We start from the raw sequence: 25,951 nt of genomic DNA on the forward strand, positions 1-25,951 counted from the left end.
GGCTCTGCTTGAAGAATGCTGGGAAAGCTCAAAGCCCGCCGACCTGTTGAACTGCTTGAAATCACACCTGTATTCCTTTTTACTTAAAACATCTCTGCTTTCAAAATACAGAAAAACAAGTGGCAGTACTAATGTGGACATACTCCTTCAGTTAAGGAGTTTCAAGTGCTACCTGATATCCTGAATGGGTATTAAATCTCAGCTGTGTAGGTTGGTAGAGTTGCAGTGTACTTTCAGGCCAAGAGGGAAGAGCAGAGAAAACCAAGGGTGGAATGAGAAAGGTGAGTGGAGTGTGGTGTGCTTAAATGCACTGGTGTGGCTGCAAGATTGCGAGCAAGACCGAAACTTACCTACAAAGCAAAAACAGAGGCAGAGGCCTGGCCAGCAAGAGAAACTCAGCACCAGGGAGAATGTAAAACCTCATCCAGGAATCTGTAAGCATGAAATTCTGTTAATAACTCTTGAGATCACATCTGACAGAATTAAACAAGAAAGCCAGGTGCAGATTCCAGGACAGGTACATAGTGAGGACAAGTAGTTGTAGACAGTAGTTCATTGTGTTTAGCTTTTTTTTTTTTTTTAATATAATGTATTGACTTAAGAAACTGGAAAGTCCAAGGGCAGTGCCGGCTTCAGTTACAGTGCAGTGGCTTGGGACATGTCTTCTAAGCTCTCTTCTGTCTCTGTCTCTTTCTCCCCCTCACCTTTCTCACTGCCCTCCCCTTCTTGACTCCACCTCCCTGTTTCTATTGGTTTTATTCTCAGACAGGCTTTTACCTACATTTTCATGAACTTCTCTCAGCAACCCGGATGTCCAAAGTCAGAGAAGAGTCTGATTGACTCTATTTGAGTCACACGTGAACCCCCTGGCCTGGGTCATTGTGAATGTGAATAGGGTTATTCACACGTGATCCAGTCCCCCCACATCTGTGGGCAGGAGAGCTGGAATTGGCCCTTCTGGTAGTAGATGAAATGCAAGACAGCCATTCTCACCTTGATCTCACCTTGAGTTGGGGGATGCTCTTGCATGTAAGACAGAGCCAGCATGGGGGAATTAGGAGTCAGGTATAAACACATTAGAACTTTTGAGATTACATAAAAAGAAACAGAGATGGAGGACAGCACTGCAGACAAAAAAAAAAATTTACTTAAGCATGTTTTCAGAAAAGGTACATGTGGAAGGAAGCCACACATGGAGAAGTTTTGACATAGAGATATCACATTAAGATAGTCACATGAGAGGCTGAAGGAGAAAAAATAATTTCCCTCTGACTACACTGGGCTGTGTCTGGACATAAAAGTTACCCCCAGGATTTGCTTATATGGAGTAAGAAGTCTCCTGTCTCAGAAAGAAACGAAAGACAGATTGTGATTGTCCAGTCTGTGTATCTTCCTGAAAGCCTGGACTCTGAAATAGCCTACACCTACCCTTAAAACCATGAGTGAGACAGCATATGGGTAGGCTAGGAATAGAACTCATAGAGCTTAATACTCAATACTCATGGAGTGATGGATGTTTTGCCTGGTATGAACACCAGGCATCATTTTATGCATTATGCATTTAATGCATCATTTTATGTCTGAGGCTCATGGTCTCTAGGTACCAAACAAGGAACAGAGCCATTCTGGTGTTTTGCAAGGTGCCACATAACACTAATAGTGTGAACCTTACCCTTTATCTACCATCTTAGATAGACTGACAGCTCTTTGAGAACATGTCTTGAGACCATTCTCTGTGTATTTTATTTATATATCAAGACCCTAGCATGTATAAGGTAAAATGTGCTCCAAAAATGATCATTTATTTGATGGTCTAGAAATCAATGGCCATTTGAAATATGTCCTTTGGGGCACCTGGCTGGCTTAGTTGATTAAGCATCCAACTCTTGGTTTCAGCTCAGTTCGGGATCTCACCATTCGTGAGTTCGAGCCCCACATCGGGCTCTACACTGACAGTGCAGAGCCTGCTTGGGATTCTGTATCTCTCTCTCTCTCTCTCTCTCTCTCTCAGTCTCAAAAATAAATAAATAAACTTTTAAAAAATTTAAATATGTCATTGGCTTGAAAACACACAATATACTCCCTAATATTTTTATCCATTTCTAAAGTCACTAAATTATTTTATTATGCTCTATATAAAAGCTTATATGACCATGATTCAGCCCCTTAGCTGTAAATAGCACCTGCATGAGGCAGCTCTTTGACAGACAGTATTGCTGTGGATTTCAGTTTAGGTTATACTTTTTTATGCCTGGATTAGTAAACCAAACCTTACTTTCCTCTTTAGACAGAAGAGTCCCGGTATATAGCTTTGTGATGTCGTTAGAGTTTTGGAGATGGGGAGTAATGAAGCACCAAATCAAACTTGTTCCCCTGCCTCCACCCAGGGAGGCCCTGTGGAGGACTGGGGAGGGTATTTCAAAGTCTCACCTACGGAGCTCCTCCATTACTGCTGTAATAATTGGTGATCCCTGTCTCTGGATTAATCCCAGAACAAGGAAGCCAGATTGCAAATGCACTTTAGATTACTCCCTGTTTCACCATTGAGGAGTCTTGGCGGTGACCACAAGGGTGAGGATTGAGGGGAAGATGCTATATTAATGGGTATTTCTATTGAGAATGAAAAGGGACATCTGCTTTCATTTTCTGCTCTCTTTGGTCTCTGTGAGGAGACATAATGCCATAGCTGTTGCCATTGCCCCTAACTATTAAATGAAAGATGTCTCGAGTAAATGGAGCTGTTTATGAAGTATGAATTTAAGATTAGAGTTAAATGGCCTGACTCACTGGTGATTGAAGGGTAATTCACTATAGGGGAAATCTCTGCCCAAGGCCATTAAGTATAGTCTGACCAATTAGGGCCATCTCGTTGGGATCCTGTACGTCTGAGATGTTGCTGCCAGAGTGACAGGAGCAACTGTTGGGACAGGAGACCAAGTGACCAAATGCTGAGGCAAAAGAACCAAGTCCTCTGTTGAGCCATTTGGCAGAGACTGAGATAGGCTGCCTGACAACATTCTCCTCCTGCTGCCCACCCCCCTCCCAAGGAAACATGCATCCCAGTGTTTGAAATTGCTTTTGTTTTGACAACAATGTCATGAAGGAACAATACAGATGCCGTTGCTTTTGGAGCTAAAAAATCTGGGTTGGGTTCCAGTTCCACCATTTACCATGCTTTTGAACTTTGGGGAGGTCACCTAACTCCTTTGAGTTGCATTTTCTTTACTAGCAGAAGTGAGATAACAATAGTACCCACTTGACCAAGCTGTGGTAAAAATCAAATGAAATAACATCTGTGAAAGCACTTCACAAACTATATACATATTATAACTATTACTGTTTTACTACTATTGTAGTAATCGTAATGATAATAATAACTGAATGCTTCTGTCTGAGGTATTCCTGATGCTTATGCTGTAAGTCTGTCAACATCTAAAGCCTCACTTGATGTAGATTTAAGTAAGATTTTACTAGCATCAAAATGTGGTGAGGGAAATACTCATGAAGTCATTCACCCCAGGCTGCAGATTTATAGGGATAAGTAGACTCTTATTCCCTGGTAAGGCAGTTTCTTTCCCCTTTTACCAGAAGTTCTAACTGTGTTTGTATTGATGGCCCTACCACAAATGGGTTCTCTCCACACACTCTCTGAGCTTATTCAAATTCCTTCACTCATTGAAAGAATATTTACTAAATACCTCTATACTGGCATAAGGGACACAGAGGTGACTTCATGGAATTTATAGTTGAGTGGAGGAAGCAGTTATAGAAGGTAATTACAGTGACCCTGTTAGACAAATCCAGAAAGAGGGGCAGGTCCAAGTTTTAGGCAGCATCTAGGCTGCAGATGGCAGGTGGAGTGTTAGCAGGAAGGGTCCCATAGAGCTGATGCCTGAGTTGAGTCTTCAAGGATACACCCAGGAGCTAGTCAGGAAGGTACAAAATGGGAAGGTGCTAAGGAATTCCAGGCTCTCTCTACATAGAGTAGATTGACTTAGTTAGCTATCATAAATGATGAGAAGTTAGAATAACATAATTTTAAATAGCAATAGTCACCCAAATGTTCCATGATACTGTTTGGGAGGAACAGATGGCCATGCATCGGGAGGGCTTGTTCAAGAGAAGCTGGTGGTTGTGGGTTGGGCATTTCAGGTAAGGGAGAAGATGGGTTTCTCTGGTGAATGCCATTATTAAACTATGATTAGTTAGTCTATTATTTACCACTTTATTTGTCATAAATGTTGCTTATGTTCAATGCAAACAAGCAGAGTCCAGCCTAAATAACAACGAACCTCCTAGGACTTAGAATAACTCCTGATCAATATCACAGATAGAACTAATTCCCTGTGCACGTAGCCCAGGACCGACTCTTGCATACTCAGAAGAGCATTGCTGAATATTAGGAGAGACCCAGAGATCATGCATCACAGCAAACTCACTAGACAATCTAAGACCCTGAGGCTCAGTGAGGCAAGGTCATGTACCTAAGATAGGCAGCAGGGAGGAGTAATCCAATCATTTAGCTACTCAGTGTGTATTTATTTGCAGAAGTATCCTGATTTGTATTAAACATTTTCCAGCTCTGTCTCTTCTCACTAACTTTTAAAGGGGTATTTTATTCATTAATGTTAGCATCATTTAAGAAACACACAAAACTAGATTCAGTTCAAGACCCAGAACCAGATTTCCCTCTGATAAAATCATGGTTAGTCAGCAGTTGATTTGGGATTGTGCCTTTATGGGGAAACCATCCATCTCCTTTCCTGTGTCTTTTGGCCCAAGCTGTCTTATTTTTTTTTTTAATTTTTTTTTTTTTTACTGTGTCCTTCATTTAACAATAGGATTGCTTTTTTCCTGAAACTTAAATTTTTTTTTCAATTTTGTTAAAACTTAATGGTGCGAGAGAATGATCAGAAAGATATATTTCTCTTTACAATGTAAGCAAACACTTTCTACATGTTTTTTTGGAGAGAGATGCTTATGTAGGCCACCAACACAGCTTAGGTATTTTGTGCTTTCACATTAAGATGATTATAAAGAGCTTAAGGTTTCCTCCTTCAGAAAGTAAAACTCACTTTCATTACATAGAGGTAATAGTTCATGGTGCCCTTGATAACAAGGAAAAGAGGAAAACATCATAAACCAGTGATTCTCAAACTTTAGCTTATGATATCATCACAAGTAAATTATCAGGCTGAACCTGAAACCTACTGAGTCAGAAACTCTGGGAGTGGTCATATAGATCTGCGTTTTATCACGTTCTGGGCAATTCTAATGTAGGGCTAACATTTTGGTTGTAGACTGCTATACGCTCATGGAATGCAACTCATTTAAAGAGTTGACTCCTGACCTTCAGAATTAAAGAGTTGACTCCTGACCTTGAGAATAGGTAGAATTTCTTCCAACCTGAAAGCAACTCTTTACACTAGCAGGACTTTTTCCATATCAGTGTAGCTGCAAGTTGAAGACAATATTGCAATTTTTAGTGCCAGCTGCCTGGCCTCAGGTGAAGTGTGGGTTTTCCGTGTGCAGAGATTTCACCCTCTCTTCCTGTCAACACTGCCTGTACTCTCCTTGTATCCCCCTACTCCTTCTCTTGAAAATTTACTAGCAATGTTTAATAACTGTACTTAGGTGTTTCATCCTATGGTAATTCACATTTCTTAGGCAAGGTTAATGCTTTCATGGCTTATCAATCTCTTATACAATAGAGTGAATTTTAGATTCTTTTCTGAGGAAAAGTTTTGAGAAACATGAAAGGCCCTAAGAAAATTTGACTATGTAAGGAAGATATAATACAAATGGCTTTTTGTTGCTTACCTCAACATGCATTCATTCCCTTCCTTTTTTAATGTATTCTTTTTTTAATGTTTACTTATTTTTGAGAGAGAGAGAGAGAGAGGGGGAGGGAGGGCATGAGCAGAGAGAGAGAGGGAGACACAGAATTTGAAGCATGCTCTAGGCTCTGAGCTGTCAGCACAGAGCCCGACGTGGGGCTCGGACTCACGACCTGAGCCGAAGTCAGATGCTTAACAACTGAGCCACCAAGGTGCCCCCCTTTTCTTAACAACACTATTTTTTACTAGGTGTGTGGTTGTTCTGTTTAAAGACTACGTTTGCGAGTCTATGGTAGCTAGGAAGGCTGTGAGACTGAGACATAGTCAATAGAAAAAATATACATATATACATATGAATATGTATATATATACACGTGTATGTGTGTGTGTGTGTGTGTGTGTGTGTGTGTCTGTAGGGGTCTTCTTAGAAGTTTCCTCAAAAAAACCCAGAAAATTGTCCTTCTTTTCCCTTTTCTTCTCATGACCTACAGGGCAGATAGAATGGCTGGCATTCCAGCAGCCATCTTAAGCCAAGAGGTGGAAGAAACCTCCTGAAGATGTCAGGGTACAGAGAGAACAACTTGAGTCATTAATGACCCAATGGAGCCGCCGTTCTATCCCTGGATATTTTGAAACATGAGAGAGAAAAACACTTCTCTCCTTGGGACATTTTTGATTATATAAAATACAACATTGCTCTGATAGAAGAGATGTCACCAATATGGAGATTGACAGCACAGAAAGGGGAGGTTCAAGTGTGGGAGCTAAACTTCCCATACTTTACAGCTTAGCCAATCCTGTCAGGTGCTAGGATATTACATTCCTTCCCCCAGACAATTAACTTCTTGCCAGTATGCTTATGAGTCCTTTGCTCTGTCAATCCTAGTTGTAGGTTGTTGGGTTTTTTTGTGTTTTTTTTTTGTTTTTTTTCAAAATCTACAGTATCTCCACTTCTTTCAAATCATGTTGTAAGATCTCATAACAACACTGACATGATTTTAGTTTGATTTTAAACTAGAAATTTTATTTTATTCAGAATTTAGAAGGAATGTTGGCGAAGTCTTTGTATAGTGAACATGAGAGCAATCAAACAGCGTCAGAAAATATTTCCCTAAAAAAGATGAAAAAGCAACACTCTAGAAATTTCTCAGTTTTTCCAAAAGACTTCCTCTTGCATTCTTAGATCATAAATTTCCCCTTTCAGGTGAAGAGAGGTCACTCTTCTGTGACTCTATGTCCTAGGTTTTTGAAAGCAAGCTTTCCTTCCACACTGTTCAACAGTGTGTCTAACAGTCCTTGACAATTAATAATAACAATAATAATAGCAGCAAGTAGTTAAATAATGTTTGCTCTGCATAGACACTGGTCTACTACTACTACATATAGTAACTTATATAATTATCATACCCTATATAAGTGTTATTACCCTAAAATTGACACATGAAGCTGTTACAAATTGTAACAAATTGAACTGGAATTTGTAACCGGGCAAGTGACATAGAAAGGAAGGATGTTATGAGTAGATTTGTGTGGTCTTCGTACTCTGTATCGAGCTCACTAATCTCGAATTTATGTTTGCCATATGGCTATAGCAGATTGAGTGGTATATAGTCTAGATTTGTTGTTTCCGTTAGTTTCATATTAGAATTTTTAATTCTCTGGTCAGCGTCTTTATTAGTTTTTGGAAATTAATGGACAAGGGAGATGATAAACAAAAACACTATAAGTGTCCTTTCTTTTATGCTTCTTTTATATTTTCAACACAGGTTGAGCTTGGCAACTATGAGCAGATCAGCTAGAGATGTGCCTCAGTCCATCCACATTTCCCTCTCCAGAGTTTGCATATAATTCCAATGCTTGCCATAATAGGACATTTTTAAATGAACTGTGTGCTTGCAGGTGCAGATTGCATCACGGAGCTATTATAAAAGGAGGTATCCCACACAAGTCATACATGGCTAAGTGCCACAGAGCTGGGATGGATGTGAGGGGGGCAATGAGAAGAGAAATTATTTAATGAGTGATGACATTTGTATTTTCTTATAGAGAAAACCCCGACTAACCTCTTTCTAAGCCCAAGACAGTTACTTGGCTTTTCTTGTTTCCTGTATTTATATGCTCTTTTTTTTCAGTGCTAGTCTTTCACTACTAATCTTCTCTTCGCAATTTGGCAGCATTTAAGTTTCCCTGAGAGTAAAGATTCTCGGATAACACTAGTCACTGAGGTAGGATGAAGAGTTTCTCTCTCTGACTTTTACAAAAACATGCTTTAATGTTTTTCTTTTTAATAAAGAAAAATATAAAAATGGGAATGCAAATTATCTACAGTTCTAGCACCCAGAATATCCCTTTTAAAATGTACAAAGGAATAGAATATGATTTGCTTTTGGACACCAGTATTTATCTGGATTGATTTAGTGTGGCTCTGTCTGGAGGCATGGTTCTGGGTGATAACCTCTCCAGATTCCTCCGAGTCCTACTGTGGAGAAAGAGATATTTTGAAAAGGGAAAAACCTTCCTCCTATGGGATTAGCCTGGAATCTGTGCTTGAAGCTTTGGGGCTGAGCGTTGCAGGTCGCGATTGCCCTCTGGTGGTCGTATACAAGACTTACAGGCAAAGTTTAAATGACAAGCTTGAGACTTTAACAGGCCTTTTGTTTGCCTGGGCCTGGGGTAAAAGTACAAATGGACATCCACATACCGTTTCTTTTCTACACATACATAAATTAGATTATAGATCAGTCTAGCAAATAAATAAAAGGTGTTCTATTATACCCTAGAAAAAGATAACTTTCAAAATAACCCGGAAGCCCACCTTGAAGTTAATTCTCTCACTCCTTAGAATTCCATATCAAACATGGAGACATGGGGATAGTCAGTCTCAGGTCCAGCCTCACTCTTTCCAGCACTGCTATGTTGCAACTTCCAGGGACCGCTCCATAATGCCTGTAAACACCCCAGCCTCCTGGCTGAGCTCCACGCACATGCCTGCAAAAAGCCTTGTCCTCCCTGGGGGCATAGGGACTTGAATACCAATGGCACCGTCAGAAGCAAACCCAGGAGAGAAGACTCTGTACACACACCCTTGAGGCCATGTGTGCAAGGTATTTGGGCGTTCCAGGCGTCCAGAGCATGATATGGAGAATGGCAGTAATAGAAGTGATAATAGAGGGCAGGTCTAGTGACCAAATTGCATTGCCTGAATCTGACTTACTTCTAGCACTGGAAGTCTCATGTTCTGTAAACCCCTTCACTGGGGTATTAAAAGCTCCGTTTTTCAACCTTGTGTCAAAAATTAAAAGAAGAGTGAAAAATCCATATGACTGTAACACTGTTTTAGTATCGAATGGGTATGGTGCTGATCATCCCTCTCCTGTGGTCTTTGTTACTGGGTTTTCCCTTGACCCCTGATGTTGGCAACCGTAGTTCCTGGTTCACAGTGACGGATGGCTCACTGTGGCTCACTCTGAGCGACATGACCCGTGACGTGACCCAAGCAAGCGTCTGAAGCGGGTCCTAATCTTAAATAGGAACAGCTGTCGAGGCTTGTGCCCATGGATGACCAAGATAGTAAAAGTGTGATTTCTCACATTGTGAGTATTGTGAGCATGTTTCCTTAACTCTTCTGAAAAGCATAGATAATAAAAATGAAAACAATTACATAGTATTTGTTTAAATAGTCTTACTAATTACCACTTACTGCCACAGTGAACTAGCCAATTGTTTTGTTTAAATAATAGCATTTATGCAACAGAGGCGTAAGTAGTGCTGAATATTGTAACATATTTTCAAATGGATGTTTATTTTTCATACTTTAATGACAAATGAATAACACTTGTGTGTGCCTGTAATTAATTTTTATTATTATTGTTATTATTATCATTATTGGTATTTTGTCTACTATGGGTACCTGAGTATGGGTACCTCTATGAGAACCTCTGATGGGTTCTTTAAAAAGTTGATCATCCTAAAGGCAAGTTCTACTGGCCCCAGGACTCCTTGCCTTGAGAAGAAGGACATGGCCTGTGAGGGGTCAGAGTCGATCTAAGGTAAATGCTCCCTGTACAGTGCAGGTCAAATTCTGACTGATACCTTAAAAAGAATGTGGACAATTAAAGGCAAATACCATAATTGAGTTTGGTTTGAAACCTATGCAGCTGCCATAGAACCATGTGGGCCAATAGATTTGTGAGTTTACAAAGGAAATTACTTAGCAAGAAAAAATCATTTATTTTTGATGATGCTTACATCCAAAAACTCAGTTTTTAATGTTGCTGAGAAGCAGATGCTAAACTGCAAAAATTAACTAGCAATTGCATTTCAGAAAGCAATGATATCCGACTTCTTTATTAAGTTTACTGTTAAGTGAACAAAGAAAGAGAAGAGTGTTTCTTCCATTAGCAAAGCAAATAGGACATCTGTGCATAAGAAAATGCAAGACAGAATTTGGTGGGTGAAATTCACTGTTGTGGAAGAAATAATTGCTTTCAGGTACTGCAAGTTTTATATCCCAGATCTTAAATTGGATAGGATCTCACAGGTTTCAAGCATTTCTTTATGGTTGGTGTTTAGTTTTATTTTTATTTTAACCCTATATAGATTGTGTTGAAACAACAAAAAACAAATTTCAGACTAACAACAAGGGAAGAAAAACTCAGTCTCTGAGACTGTCTTTGCTGGACACTCTGTAAATTGAGAGTTTGGGGATCCTGTTCACCTGCATGCAGTCTAAGGAAAGTATAGGGTCTCTGTGCCCCACAGCATGAAGACTGAATGTTGCTCATGCCATCTAACTGGTGTTCCTTTATGATTTTTGTTGGCTTGCTTTTAAAATCATCCCTGAGTCCTTTCTAATGTCTTCTAAAAATGACTAAACTAATCCTAACTGCACTTGGGCACAGGATAAAAAAGAATCAGTGTCTCCTTGTCACCAGAAGGCTTAGGTGTGTGTGGGGGGGGGGGTGGTTAGGTGAAGGTGACTCTTATGTACAAGGTTTAAGACTTTAAGGCTTTGCCCCCTTCCCAGGTGAAGATTAGCCCTATAAGGTCAACCTCGAAACAGCGGGTTGGTATTTTTATTAAAAGAGACAATGGTTTCATTCTACACAGATCACCTGGTATAAAGAGCCTTTAGCTGTCAATATAGTCAGATTTTTGTGGGCAGTATTCCATCCTTCTCTCTAGGGGTTTCCATCCAGTGTACTGCCTGTATCCCTTCCCAGCATCTCCTGGGGAGAAACTATACATCATTTTTGTACCTCCTGCCCATCATTACAAAAGAGGATTCTTCTCTAATAGAAATGTGGGGAGGGTGTGTATCAGATACCATAACTTTACCCTAATTCAGTTTCTTGTAAAGGAGGCTTGTGATAGCTAATTCTATGTCATCTTGGCTGGTCCATGATACCCAGATATTTGGTCACACATTATTTTGTACGGTTTTGTGAGGGTATTTTGTTTGGATGAGGCGAACATTTAAATTAATGGACTTTGAGTAAAGCAGATTGCTGTCCATAATGTGAGTGGGCCTCACCCAATCAGTTGAGGGCCTGAATACAACAAAGACTGACCTTCACTGAGCAGAAAGGAATTCTACCAGCAGTCAGTCTTTAGATGGTGATTCCCTGAGTCTCCAGGCTGCTGGTCTACCCTGCAGATTTTGGAATTTCCAACCTCTATAATCACATAAGCCAATTTCTTAAAATTTCTCTTCTCCCCCCCCCCCCCCCAACTATATATACAGTAAAAGTGGGGTTTAAGGGCCTGGGCAATGTTGGAAGTGGTCAGATGTTTTTCCAAGTGATATGACAAGACTTTGAAGGCTGATTAATCTGAAAGGCTTGTTTGAAAGGATTAAACAAGCTGCAAGCTCCATTTGACCAGTACTCATATGGGGAGGGGAACTGCTCAGCAGATGCTAACTTGGGCAGAGGCTGTTCCTGATGATCAGGTCCTTCTCCTTGAGGCCATGATTCCAGATTGGCCCTGTGGAATGTAGATACTGTCTCAGATATATGTGTGTGTGCACAGTGTGGGGCTGGGGAGGGGGGGCAGGCCTAAATTCATGGAGTTTATCTTAAATTGGCAAGATTAAAGTTTTCTAGCTTTTGCTATCAGATGAAATGAGATCTTGAGATAGAAAATAAATCAATAAAAAGTTACATTTATTTGTAAACTAAACATGTGAGTTTACTATTTATTCCTGTTTCGATCATTTACTTCCAACGGGTCAATTAATTCATTTTACAACTATAAACTTTTGGTGTAAGAAGAAAGAATCATTCTTCCAAAAATAAAGAATGAAACTAAAACAGAATTTGCAAATTGATGAACCATGCCAAAGAGCCTCATCCGTTCGTTCCCACATCGTTAACTATTCATTGTTACACTGGTGACTTCCAAGTCTTATGTGAGCCTCCTCTTTCCTCCACATCGCCACTGGAGCATTTCCAACCTCCTGCCACAAACTCAGCACACTCAGGGAAAGGAAAGCTGGATGGGGACCACAAAAATTCTCTGCTCTAATCCCTAAACCAGTGCTCAGTAGGAACGTAGTAAGTCGTTGACTCACTGAATGAATGAATGCATGCACGAGTATTTAATTTGCTTTTTAAAGAAATCAAAAGGGGATCTGTCCACAGGCAATTTGGTTTGTTTTTTGAAATTTAGATTGATTTTCTATTATTTGAAAATGGAATAGGGGTACACAGGCTCCTCTGTGGGGTTCTGAATGAGAAAGTGTCCAAAGCTGTTTGCTATTAACCAGTAATTAGATAGGGAAAGGAAAATTTCTGACTAGCCATGGAAATTCTCCTCTGTGAAGACTAACAGCTCTCAACAAGGGAGAAGATGGTGTTCTGTAGAGCAGGAACATAAACAGGGCTGAGGTTCCTGTCAGATAATTCCAGACATTCTCATTCTCCAGGCCTACGTGCCCTCCAGTGGGAGAAAGGGCCAGGGGAAACCCAAGTTTCTGGTTTTGCATTCTTGGGAAGAGGGCAGTCTCTTAATCACTTTGGTGGAGAATTGCCTCTAAGGTCTTATCCCTGACACTCTTCAGGAAGCTCAGAACTACAGTCCCACCTGTGCCCCTCTCTTCTAAGGCTAGTGGTGGCCCAGGGACATAGTTCGGCCTCCTGCCCTTTGCTTTGGTGGCTGCTGTGATGAGGTATTTGGTCACCACAGTGATGTGATAGCTGCGTAGCTCCGCCAGGGCCTCCACACACTGGTTATAGGCTGTCAGAAGTTGGCCATTTCCAGAGGACAGAATGTGGTCTCTCAGTGAAGGAGTTGAATGAATTTCTTCTATAAAGGCCTTGTGGGAAGGAGGCATGTACTCCCTCATCCTGTGCAGAAAATCAGCTGAAAGAAACAAACCAGAACTATGTCATAGCTCCACATGGAAAGATGCGAGAGCCTGTCTGGTTTTCCAGACATCAGTGCAATGAAAACTTGCTGTCATCTAACTTTCCAATCCACTCTGCTGGCTCTTTTGCTTGTAGACTACAAATACTACATTCCTGAATATTGATGGGGAAGGAAAAAAGAAGCAAGTACATCTCAGATAACTGAGTTGGAACCATATCTACCAGTCAATGTGTAAATATGTATCATATACCCAAGGTAGGCAAAGTATCTTGATGAGACTATCGTCATGAGAGATATCTACAAATGTAAGGCATAAACCCTTAAACCGATTTGCTAAATACTCTCCTGAATTTTGCTTTGTTTGGAGAGTGCTAAGGAAGGGGAAAGTAATAGAATTTATAAGGGCAAGAAAATAAAGAGTGAGCAACTGTTGGGGTGCCTGGGTGGCTCAGTCAGTTAAGCGTCTGACTTCGGCTCAGGTCATGATCTCACGGATTGTGGTTGGAGCCCTGTGTCGGGCACTGTGCTGACAGGTCAGAGCCTGGAGCCTGCTTCGGATTCTGTGTCTCATTCTCTCTTTGCCCCTCTCCCACTTGTGCTCTCTCTCTGTCTCTCAAAAATAAATAAATGTAAAAAAAAAATTTTAATAAAAAAAAAGAATGAGCAACTGTTTTTGTAATAATAGCCTCTTGAAGTCAAGTTGTTTAAAAATCAAATCAATAGATATTTATAGGAAATACAGATAGATTGATCTTTTATAGGAAATTCATTACGTGTTTAATATCATCATAGTTCTTGATAAGTGACTTTTGTGGATGAGACTGGATGCTATTTGGCTGCACACCAAATTCTAGTCATTTTTTCCCCTAAATCCGACTTGAAAATGCCATACTCTGAAGTGCCTTTTTGCAGCTCTTAAACATCGGCTTGATGCTGGCAGGTAAGGAAATGAACAATTTCAAGCTTCTAAACTGGTAGGCCTATCTTCTGGTCTAAATAGACTTGACTTGAAGTTGCAGCATTTTTACGGGGAAGGGCTTTGGTGAGGAGCTCAGACCCATCATCAGCCATATCCAGACTTTGTAACTTAATTCCACAGTCTTCAAACTCCGGATCTCTCCCCCATTTTAGACAAAGCAGGCTATTGCCTAGGATCCAAACAAAACTATGCGGAACAGTTGGATATATGGCAATGTTTTAAGATATGGAAATGGAAACCCAATATCCTGCTGAGATCAAATATTAACTGACTTGACACAATAACATCTGGCAGGCACACAGCCTCCTGGTTGACTTAGAGAAGTATAGACTTCATGACATTTTAATTTACACTTGGTCTTATCAATTGATAAAGACATCTCTGTTCTTCCTCCCTGTTAAGGAACAGAAAGAAAAAGAAAATGTCTGACTTACCACTTTCCTTGCTGTGACAAATGCCTAAGAACTCATCAAAGGCATGAAGCACTGTGCTCTGAGCTGCACTCCCCCCAGAGTATTTCAGGGGCTCTGGGGAGACTCCTTCATAGATCAACCCCACTGGCATTGCTGGGTTATCCTTCCATCTAAGCAAGAGTAAAAGTCAAAGAGAAGAAGTGGGTGCTAGGAGTTAAGAGCATATTTTCTGATACAGCACAGTGAGTAAGAAAGCAAACACAATTTCAACGGTGTTTTTAGAGCAAAAGACTGGGTATCTTTGTAGAATATATACTTAAGCATACTTCAACTTCATAACAGGCCATTGAATACAGCCCTTCCTTTCCCCAGTTGGAGGATTATTCCAGAAGAGTAAAGGAATCCTTGACATTGATCCTATGACATATTTATTAGAAAAATTCAGTCATAAAGATGACATCAGTGCTGCTCAATAGGAATAATTTAGGGGTTCTGGAATAATCTTCACTCCTTCTGCTCACCTCAACCTTAATCACCTGATACCTTTAACTCCACAAGTAGAGCTTTGTAAATAAGTACACACACACACACACACACACACACACACACGCCCCTTTGCTTTTCCCTGTAACAGTTTTAACAGTTGTCATGTTGAACTACCAGTGTTAAATAATGCATGACTTTGTGGGAATACCTTTGTCAAATACATTCTTGACAGCACGTGTTGATAATGAGGGCAGCAACAAAGAGAACACAATACAATCTTGCAGGTTACCAAAGGACAGGTAGATGGACTGGAATTGAGGCTCTGGTCTTGCTCAGATGAAGTGGGTTTTCCCCGCTTCCTCTCCTCTCTTATCTCCTTTCTTCTCCCCTTCTGTCTCCATGATTCCATTTCTTTGCCTTTTTGTGTCTGAAAACCCCTAGTTCTACCTCCAACTATTTTACTCATTTCCCTGTCACATTTTTTATAGAGTCTTAAACAATTACAGAATGTATGTGCTGATTCCATAAGATAAACAATAGCACCAAGAACACGTTATTGTACTTCCAATGTGTTAGTCTATAAACTCTCTTCACATTCATTTTCTTTTTTTAATGTTTACTTATTTATTTTTGGGAGAAAGAGAGAGAGCACAGGCAGGGGAAGGGAATAGAGAAAGAGAGGAAGACACAGAATCTGAAGCAGGCTCCAGGCTCTGAGCTGTCAGCATAGCGGGGCTCGAACTCACAAATTGTGAGATCAAGACCTGAGCCAAAGTTGGACAACCGACTGAGCCACCCAGGTGCCCCTCACCTTCATTTTCTAACTTGACCTCTTTTGAGTAGATGAAGGCAGGTGTCTAAAAACCCATTTTACAGATAAGCAAACAAAGGCTCTGAGCAGTTAATTCTCCAGGGCCACACTGTTCAAAAATGGGAAAACCAGAACTTAAATCCCAAACTTGTACTTTTCTATGTTCATTTTCTCAAGACCCCCACATATGGATTTCCACTTTTACTAAGGAATATAATCTTTTTTCTCTTATTGCCAGGAATGAGCCACTGTCCCTGCTGTGAACAGTTTAAATAACAGGCTTACAGTGGAAGACGTCTCATCTTCTTCCTATAATTCTAGAAGTCATTTTGCTCAAGAAAAGGAAAATGCATCACACACATAAAAAAGCTGTAGCCAGACTGCTCAGCTGGCTGTTCATGACCTTTGTCAAATACTTCCTTATGGTAGGAAATGCTATAAGGAGCTGCGTTGTTTGCATTGGAGAATGGTTTGGTCAGCCGTTCTACGGTTTCCACTGGATGAACGTCAAAATGGCCTTTTTAGGTGGGGGGACATCACTCTGGAAACAGATGAGGCATAGACAGCAGAGCAGGGGGAGAGCAAAGGAAGGAGTCTGGTCATAAGAGGAGAACATGAGGTAGCTGTTGGGTGAGAGGGCTCTATTTCAGGCAGATAGAAAATTTAATCTCAACTTTGATATTTATTAACTGTGAGCCTTGGTTAATTAACCTCTCTGAGCCTCTAGTTCCTCACCCAAGTGATATTAGGATCTACCTTATTGAGTTCTTGTGGGAGCTAATTAAAATAATACCTGCTCAGTGCCTGGAACATATTAAGCATTTGCTAAATATTAGCCATTTTACATTATTTAGAGTGAGTTGGAATCCCGCTCCCTCCATTCATTATTTTGTACATTTGTACACACCTTCCTGAGACTTAGTCCTAATTTGCACCTACTTCCTAAAGCTGCTGCATAATTAAATGGGTTCCAGAGAATTTTCGTGACTTGTCAGAGTTCAGGACACTGCTCCAATGAAATTTCTAAACAGCATTTTAGAAATATTTGGAAATAGGGAAGAAATATTGAAAGCGTGAGTAAGTGGAAGAGAGGCAGTGGTCACACTGGTTCAGGGTTGTCTCTGCCATGTTGTGGATGATCTCAGATGGTCACTTTTGTCTCTTTCAACAGTCCCTCCTCATCATGACCACTTTGGTGTTGGACTTTCTCAGAGCTCAGTTTATGGGATTCTTGCTACTCTCACTTCCCAAGTGCTCTTATCTACTTCACTGATTTAAAAACCAACTATATTAGGAGTCTTTAAAAATGTACACTTCTACCTGGACCATTCCCCTACGTTCCAGACTCATATATTAAACTGCCAACTTACAGATATCTCCACAGAAATGGACATGTCCCAAACTGAGCTCCAGATATCCCCTCCCTTTTGCCAAATTTCTTCCTCCTACAGTCTTCCCCATCAGAGAAAATGGCAGCTCTATTCTTTCAGTGGATTGGGCCAAAACCCTAGAGTCATCTTCGACTGATCCCATTTTCTTCCTTCCTCCTGCAAACCAATAGCAGATCCCATCAACTCTACCTTCAGTCATTTCCAAAACTGAACATTACTCAATGCCTCTTCGGCCACCACCCTAGTCCAAGCCATCACCCTGATTGTGGGCATAGCTTCTTGAACGTTTTCCTGGCTTCCATTCTTGCTCTTCAATTATCTATTTTCCACGTTAGAAAATAGAGCGATGAGTTGAATTAAGACAGATCATTTCATTTGTCTCCAGACTTGCCTCTGCTGCCCTTGTCTCTCAGAAAGTAGCCAACAAGCCCTGACATGATCTGGTCTTCTGCCGTCACTTGTATCTTTCTCATTCTCCCCCATACACACTGCATTCCAGTGCTGCTATCTTCCTTGCAACAATTCCTCCATGACAAGCATGCTCCAATGTCAGGACCATTGCAATTTTTATTCCTTTTGCTTGTAACAAGTATCCAGATAGCTTAGTCCTCACTGCCTTCAGTTATCTGCACAAATGAAGTATGGCATTCCCAGACCATAATAAATAAGTAAGAAACTTACACCACCTCTCCCTAATACTCCATGATGGCCTGTATCCTACTTTACATTTTCCCGTATCACTTATTGTTGTAACATATATTGTATAATACTTTTTAAATTATACTTATTTATGCATGATCTGATTCCCACCATTAAAATGTAAGCTCCACAAGAATAAAGTAGCTGTTTTGTTTTATTGCAACATTCCCTGCACCAGGAACTGTGCCTGGCATATGGTAAGCACTCACTAAATAGTTGATGAATGAATGAATGAATGAATGAATGAAAAAACTATTATTCTATAATTCTGTGTTATATATCTAGAATATATAAACCCAAATGTTTTTTTCTGGAAAGGACCCGCCAGCTTTAAAGAACCATCAGATGCTCAAATGGCCAGGAGACATCAATATTTTTTTGGCGCCCCAACATGAAGCGGATGTGTTAAAGCCACATTGAATGTGACAGAGAAGACACCAGAATGTAAGTCAAAAAAGATAAAACAAGGGGATCTACTTTCAAAAGCCATATTCTCCACCTGTGATACAATTGGTCTGAGGGAGGGAAATAGGGTTTCTCTGAGCAGTCCCATACACTCTCAGGCCCAAACTAATGATTGCAAGGAAAGCAATTACTTTCCTTTCAAATCTCTGTAGGCAAGGTTATTTTTAGTCTTTCTCATAGCCTATTTTTAGGAAATCCAAGAAATATAAACAGAAGAAAAAAAAGAAAGAAATGACATTTTTCCACAGGGGCTAACTTCCATGTGAAATTTAATGTGAGTGGGAAATGGAAAGAATAAGTTTAATCTACAAATGATGAAACGCCTAAATAAAAATGTTTTTAAAAAGTAAATGGAAACAATAAATCAAACATGGGACACATCAAGAACATAGGAGGAGATTTCAATTTTCCAAGACCCCAAGTTCCCATTGGGAACTCTCAAAAATCCAGATGATTTTGGCCATCAACACTTTCAATACATTTAAGATTTGGTGCTGGTCACTTAGTTGCACTACATGAGAAATATTTTTGAGGCTCAGACCGACGGGAGGCGTTTATGTAGATCACAGATAAAATGCATCACTGACCCAGAACTTATTTTATTGAAAACATAATCACCCTCTAGTGACCATTTAATCATGATAGGCAGAAATTGAAAAAGATAGTCCCAAGATTTCCATTCTCATTCCTAGAACTGTTCATATTATAAGCTATCAATACCTGTCAATATGATATACAGCAAGGCAAAAGAGACGTTCCAGGTATAATTAAGGTTACTAATCAGTTGACTTTAACATAGGGAGTTACTCTACATTGTCTAGGCGAGCTGAATCTAGTAACATAAGACCTTGGCAGAGGTTTTCTCTGGCTAGTCGCAGAAGGAGAAATCAGAGAGATTTAAGTACTAGAAGGATTGGAAGTATCATTGCTGCATTGGAGGATACCGTGTGATAAGGATTGCAGGAAGTCTAAGCTGAGAGCAGATCCTATCTGACAGCCAGCAAGGAAACAGAGACCTCAGTTCCAAAACCATGAAGACTTGGATTCTACCAAAAACCTGAACGAGTTTGGAAGTGAATGATTCCCCAGGTTCTCCTGATAATAGCTCAGCTCAGCAGATAGCTTGACCTCAGCATTTTGAGACCCTAAGCAGAGAACCAAGCTGAGTTTGCCTGGCCTTCTGGTCTACAGAAATGTAAGATAATAAATGTATGTTGTTTAAAACTGCTGTTTTAATTTGTTAAAACAGCAGTTTTTTGTTATGGTTTTCTGTTATGTTTGTGATTTGTTATGTAACAATGGAAGACTAATACACATTTAGAGAGCAAAGTGAAACACAAAGAGATTTTCCAGAATTGGGTACTTCGTAAACCCCAATGTATTTAAAATGTTTAAAAGACTTTTTTTCCTCTAATTTTACCAAAACATATCTGCATATTTTGTTTTACATTTGTTGCTAGAATCACTATTGCACAATCAGATCTTTGTCTTAACCCTGATTATATGTAAAATGTGCACACAACGAGAAGAGTTCTGAGCACAGATAACCTCTCTGGGGAGGATTTTGGGATTGAATGGGTATACAGCAAAAGTCTGAATTCTGAGAACACTCCCAATTCCATTCCACACTCTTCACCATTTTTCTTGTTTCCTCATAAACCAGGAACCCATTAACCTCAAGTTATTCTCTAGAGACCCTCCTGCTTCCCCTCTCTACTCCCTAGAGTGAGGAATGCCCACCCAGGCTGGCGTCCCCTTGGACTGTCCAGATCCACTCAATCTAGAAAAAACACTGGGTTCATGTTGTCACTCCCTTCTTGCACCCATGTCCCTTCCAGGTGCAACTTCATATTCTTTCTGTCTATAGCAATTCGGCACCTCCTGGGTATCAAGATGGAACACTAGGTGAGCCCTATGTCAAATTTTTCACCTCATCCATTCACTACCTCTACTTTTCACTATTAAAAAAGTAAACAAACTTAATTTCTCTCGGTTAATGTGAATGGGAAAGCAATTTGATTAAAACATGTCAAGGTATAATTAGTATATCTAAAGGAAGAAATGTATCTAAGGGTAGAGTTCTTTATCTGGAAAAATTACAGTCCATGTGACAAAAGAAGAGACCCACAAATATGAACAAATGACTTGGGGTAACTCTTCCAAGAATATTAGAAGAAGGCTTGCAAGTTACTTTCTATGCTCCCATCAGCCTTAGTAACAGGGGAAGAGAATGGATATAAATGAGAGAGCATTGTGGTTACACAGTGGGCTTTTTTTTTCTGCCATCAATATGGGATTCTAAGTGAATACAAATGAATGTAATATGGTGGCCTAAGGACAATTATTCTGACCTTAAATATTCATTTGTCCTGCAGATGGTACCCCACCTCTTTTATCCAAGAATGGATCCAAATGATCACTTTGTTAGCAAGGTTTCTTAGTGTGTTTATTACTATAGGAAGCTTCTGCCTCATAAATTTGGAATATGCTACAGAGGTCTCATGCAGGAAAGCAGTTGAACTGTACTTACCCAGAGAGAAAGATCCGGATGACTGCATAAAATATGTCTGGATCAACATAATCTGGAGAAACAATCAAAATGTGAACTTTACTACAGGCAAAAAAAGCAATTGGTTACATGTGCACGGGTCCTGCTGCTCTCTTGGGGCCACCCCCTCTATCTGATCTGCACGGAAACCTGGAAGGAAGGCAGCAGCAAGAGGGGGATGGAATGTTCTCTTCTGTAGCCCCCTCACTGGCACTGGCCAAACTTTTAAACTATTCCAAATGCTGCCCTTTTCTATTTGTGGTGCTTCCCTTTTCTGGACTTAATAACTACAAAAGTAGAGATCAAGGCCATCTTTGAAAAATTAATATTTTAAACAGACATGATATTTGAGAGAATGTAGGAAGTAGAAAGGAGAAAAGCAGAGAAAAAGAATCACCTCTGTCCAGGCTTTCACAAGAGAGGAAAACTCAAGTTGTCAATGCTCAAGCGAAGTTCTATATAGGCAACCAAAGATGGAGGAGTGGAGAGGCTCTTGCCCAGGGATTGCCACACCAGGTCAGATATAGGCTCATTTAGCTCCATGTTAAGCTGCATTCATTAATCTGTGCAGCTATTTTTGGCTCTAAGCCACTGCTTGGGGATAACTTATTCCACTAGTTTATTAACTTGTATATAAAGAAGGGTGTCCTCACATTTGTACTAAATTTCTTTTCATTAACTTTTGAAGGCTGTTCTCTCTTCTTCACATAATGGGGCCCCTCTGTGAGCTGGTATGTTTCTTTTACCTGGATCCTGTCTATGTTTCTTTGTTTCTCTTTGAGAAAAAACAAAACAACACAGCAAAACAAAAACAAAAAAAATCCACATCTTTTTTATGAGACCCAAATAATGTCATCTCTATACCATCAGTTATCTTTTCTACCATCATACCTAGTCTCTGTTCCTCTATCTCTATGTTCTCTGAAGGCCCATGGGCTCAGGTAATTCAGATATTCCTTTGGTCCCAGGATTTCCCAATGCTCCTGAGTGGTGTCACATTCTCTCTACTCTTCTGTGACAATGTTCCATGTGCTGGTCTTTTATTGGGCCTTGTTTCCATGTCTTTCCCACCTGGTGCCCTATTCCCACAAAAATGCTAAGCATTATGTACAAATTTTCTCTGAAACAGTAATGACTAGCAATAATTTAATATTTTATCTTCTAAAGTAAAATCATTAGTCAATAGATATAAAATAATTTTAGTGTAAAAAAAGTCAATAGATGTAAAAAATGTCCATTTATGATTGTAACAAATAAAAAAATTAGCCAATTAGGAATAAGAGGAACAATTTTGAAATGATAAAAAGAATCCACAGAAAGCCATTTCAAGTATACATTTTATACTTGAAAGATTAAAAATAAGTATTTGAAAATGTGGAACAAAACAAGGATCAACACATCCATTCAACAATACGGTGTTAGAAATTTTAGCCAGAAGAATACGAAAAAAATATATATTTAAAGAAATAAAAGTTATAAGTATTATACATGAAGGAACAAAATAATTCTCAAATAATATGATTTTCACATAGAAGACCCAGATAATCTGCAGATAATCATTAGAACTATTAGAATTAATAATTAGAATTAATTAATAAGAATTTTTTCTATAAACCAGTAACAAACAGGAGTTAGTTAAAATCAAAAGATACCATGTTCACTAGAAACAAAAAATAAAGTAACTGTGAAAAAAAAGAAGATATCAAAGTCTCTTATTTTGAACGAAATTAAAGAAAATTTAAGAAATTCAAGAAAAAAATTGTCTCTACTGATGGACAAAAAACTCAGTATCAGTATCAAAGAGAAGAAGTGTATCTAAAAAAGTTATTTATCTGGATAAGTTTTAGTTCACATCCAATAATATGAAGGCATGATTTCCAGTACCTTGTCCGACTACCTTACTTAGCGTTTCTGTGGTATTCTCTGATTGTCCATCTGCCTTGATCATAAGGCAGAAAGACTGGATATAATATCAAAATCATGTAAATTTTCTCCAAATTAATATACAGATGTAATGCAACAGGAGCAAATTTTTTTAATGTTTATTTTTGAGAGAGAGAGAGACAGAGAGAATGAGTGGGAGAGGGTCAGAGAGAGTAAGGGGGACAGAGGATCCGAAGCGGGGTCTGAGCTGACAGCAGTGAGCTGATGCAGGGCTTGAACTTATGAACCATGAGATCATGACCTGAGCAGACATGGCACACTCAATTGACTGAGCCACCCAGATGCCCTAGCAAAAACTTTAATTTTTTTTTTAACGTTTATTTATTTTTGAGACAGAGAGACACAAAGCATGAAGGGGGGAGGGGCAGAGAGAGAAGGAGACACAGAATCAGAAGCAGGCTCCAGGCTCTGAGCCATCAGCCCAGAGTCTGACGCGGGGCTCGAACTCATGGACCCCAAGATGGTGACCTGAGCTGAAGTCGGACACTTAACCGACTGCGCCACCCAGGCGCCCCGAGCAAAAACTTTAACAGATTTTTTTTCAGAGCAGTTTGAAAAGCTGATTGTTTACATGAAAGACAAAATGTTGGAAATAGTACAGGCACCTCTGGGAAAGAAGGGCAAGAGACAGGGGTTTTCTTCACCTGAAAGAGATACTATGAAGCTATAGTTCTGAAGACAAATGATATCTCTGTTGGGAAAGGTAAACAATGACAAAGAGTAGGAAACCTGGAAACAGAGCCAGTCATTTAAGAAAATCTGTTATAAAACAGTGCTAATATTGCAGATTAGTGATTCTTCAAAGAAGGGACACTGAATTTATTTCCTTTGTCATATTACATATAGATAACAATTATATGTGAATTAAGGACTAACATGTGAAAGACAAAACAACAATTTCAGAAGAAAATGCAGGAAAATATACTTATCAACTATGATTATGAAATAATATCTTATGTAAGACTTCCCCAAACACAGACTTTTGCAAAAGAAATGGCAGATACTTTGACTATACGAAAATTAAGAACTTCTGCTTTCAAAAGTCATAAGGCAAACCACAATATTTGCAACACATATAACTAATGAAGATCAGGCTTCTGGGGTTTACAAAAAACTTTTAAAAAATCAGGAAGTAAAAGATAAAAGACCATTAGAAATATAAGGAAACACATGCATTCACAAAAGAGGAACATGCGTGGTGAGCACCCACAAGGACGCACGCACACACACAAACACACACACAGAAGACAGTTAAATCAGGGAATGCAGGAGTGACATCAACATCAAGAAATAAAAGTTTTCTACTGTTTTTCCCACAAAGAACACTGGCTTAGACAATCACACACAGACAAGAGGGCCTTTGTGAAAGTCCAGGAATTCAGTGGGGAATTTCCAGCACACCACTGAGCAAAGAGATCCAGAACTGGATGCACTGAAGAGGGTAAGAACATTTCACTGTGCTCACATCACCCCTTCCACAAGGCAGCACAGCTCAGTGCTAAGAGAGATCTCCTAGGGCTGTGATTTTTCCGGTAAGGGAAAATGAGAGCATAAGATTGCGTGCCTGGCTTCCCCAGCTGCAAGGAATGCCGCCGCGCAGACCCACTTCTTTCCCATCCCATCCAGAACACTGAGGTGTCCTGCACAACTAGGGAGCAGAGGAGCCTGGGGGTAGGGAGGGACTAGGAGAATGCCACATAGGGCTTTTGGCTGGGGGGTGGGGGATTAAAGGGAGGCAGATTATACTGATCGCCTCACAGATTCCATTAAGAACCCCTCCCATGAGATGCTGGGAATGCTTCACCCGCAGATCACCCCAACTAGCCACGGGTGCCCCTAGTGCTCAGGGTGTCTCACAGCTACACCTTCACCCACTCTGGCCAGCTCCTTGCGTGCACTGCTGAAAGCAGAAAGGGTGAGCCTCTGCTGTTGATTCGTGAGCTCCTCCAGCAAGGTGGCTGATTCTATGGGACTGGGAGAAAGCACACGACCTGAGCCTTAAACACTGCCCCAGGGAAAGCCAATGTTAGGTGGTCAGCACCTGGCCTGACTTCGCAGACCTAGAGAAGCCATACGCAATTAAAACTTTTGCCAAGAGAGGGAGCAAGAAGTGTGGAGCAGGTGTATGCACAGGAGGTCTGAGAAAGCCTCAGAATCCCTGCCAGGGCTGATGGAAGGTGTTTCTCTCCTGAAACCAGTCAGTAAATACTGGAGAAAGTGAATAAATAACTTCTTCACGTAATTCCTGCAGCAATGCCAAGCTTCAAGGAGCACAAAATATCAGGGAAACATGACATTACCAAAAGAAAAAATAATTTCCCAGTAACTGACCCTAAAGAAATGCAGACCTGTGATTTGCCTGATAAAAACAATTCAGAATATATTTTTTAAATTAATTTATTATTTATTTAGAGAGTGTGAGCAGGGAAGAGGGACAGAAGGAAAGAGAGAATATTAGGCAGGCTCCATGCTTATCACTGAGCCCCCACACAGGCCTCCATCCCGTGACCCTGGAATCATGACGTGAAGTCAAGAGTCAGACACTCAACCAACTGGGCCACCTAGATGCCCCCAAAATATCTGTTTTAAGGAAGCTAAGTAAACTACAAGAAACCATAATAAGACAATTCAATGAAATTAAGACAACAACACATAAACACAATGAGAATTTTAACAGAGGAAAAAAAAATCATAAAAAAGAACAAATTACTAGGAAATATATTTTGGCAACTGACTCTGAACGGTGTTCAGAAAATACCAAGTAGAGAACCTCCTCCTCAATTAACAGTGATCTGGTAAGGTAAGAGAACCACGTATGCACTCTTACTTCTAGGTCTAACATGTGCACATTTTGGCTAAGAAGGGCAGTTCCTAAAAGCCAATGACACAGAGGATCTAAGAACACACCTGAGTTACATCTCCTCTTTTTCCCTCCATGTGGCTTCCTAGAAGAGCAGGAAAATGACACTAAGGACTGCAGCTTCTGCCCAGATGGCCAAGCGCAGGTTCA

General features: G+C 40.1%; 1 protein-coding gene across 1 annotated transcript in view; it reads right to left on the reverse strand.

Moving 5' to 3' along the window:
• Window positions 1-11,980: 11,980 nt before the first annotated feature.
• The window catches only part of IDO2 (indoleamine 2,3-dioxygenase 2), a 79,566-nt gene continuing 65,595 nt past the window's right edge, over window positions 11,981-25,951 (reverse strand). The window contains exons 8-10 of the mRNA XM_043563501.1: window positions 20,980-21,031; window positions 14,619-14,767; window positions 11,981-13,199 (exon numbers count right to left, since the gene is read on the reverse strand). Coding sequence (XP_043419436.1) covers window positions 12,844-13,199; window positions 14,619-14,767; window positions 20,980-21,031 — 557 coding nt within the window. The 3' untranslated portion in view covers window positions 11,981-12,843. The remainder of the gene's footprint in view (window positions 13,200-14,618; window positions 14,768-20,979; window positions 21,032-25,951) is intronic.

Source organism: Prionailurus bengalensis, chromosome B1 (assembly GCF_016509475.1).
Source record: "Prionailurus bengalensis isolate Pbe53 chromosome B1, Fcat_Pben_1.1_paternal_pri, whole genome shotgun sequence".
In the NCBI taxonomy this organism is placed as follows: Eukaryota; Metazoa; Chordata; class Mammalia; order Carnivora; family Felidae; genus Prionailurus; species Prionailurus bengalensis.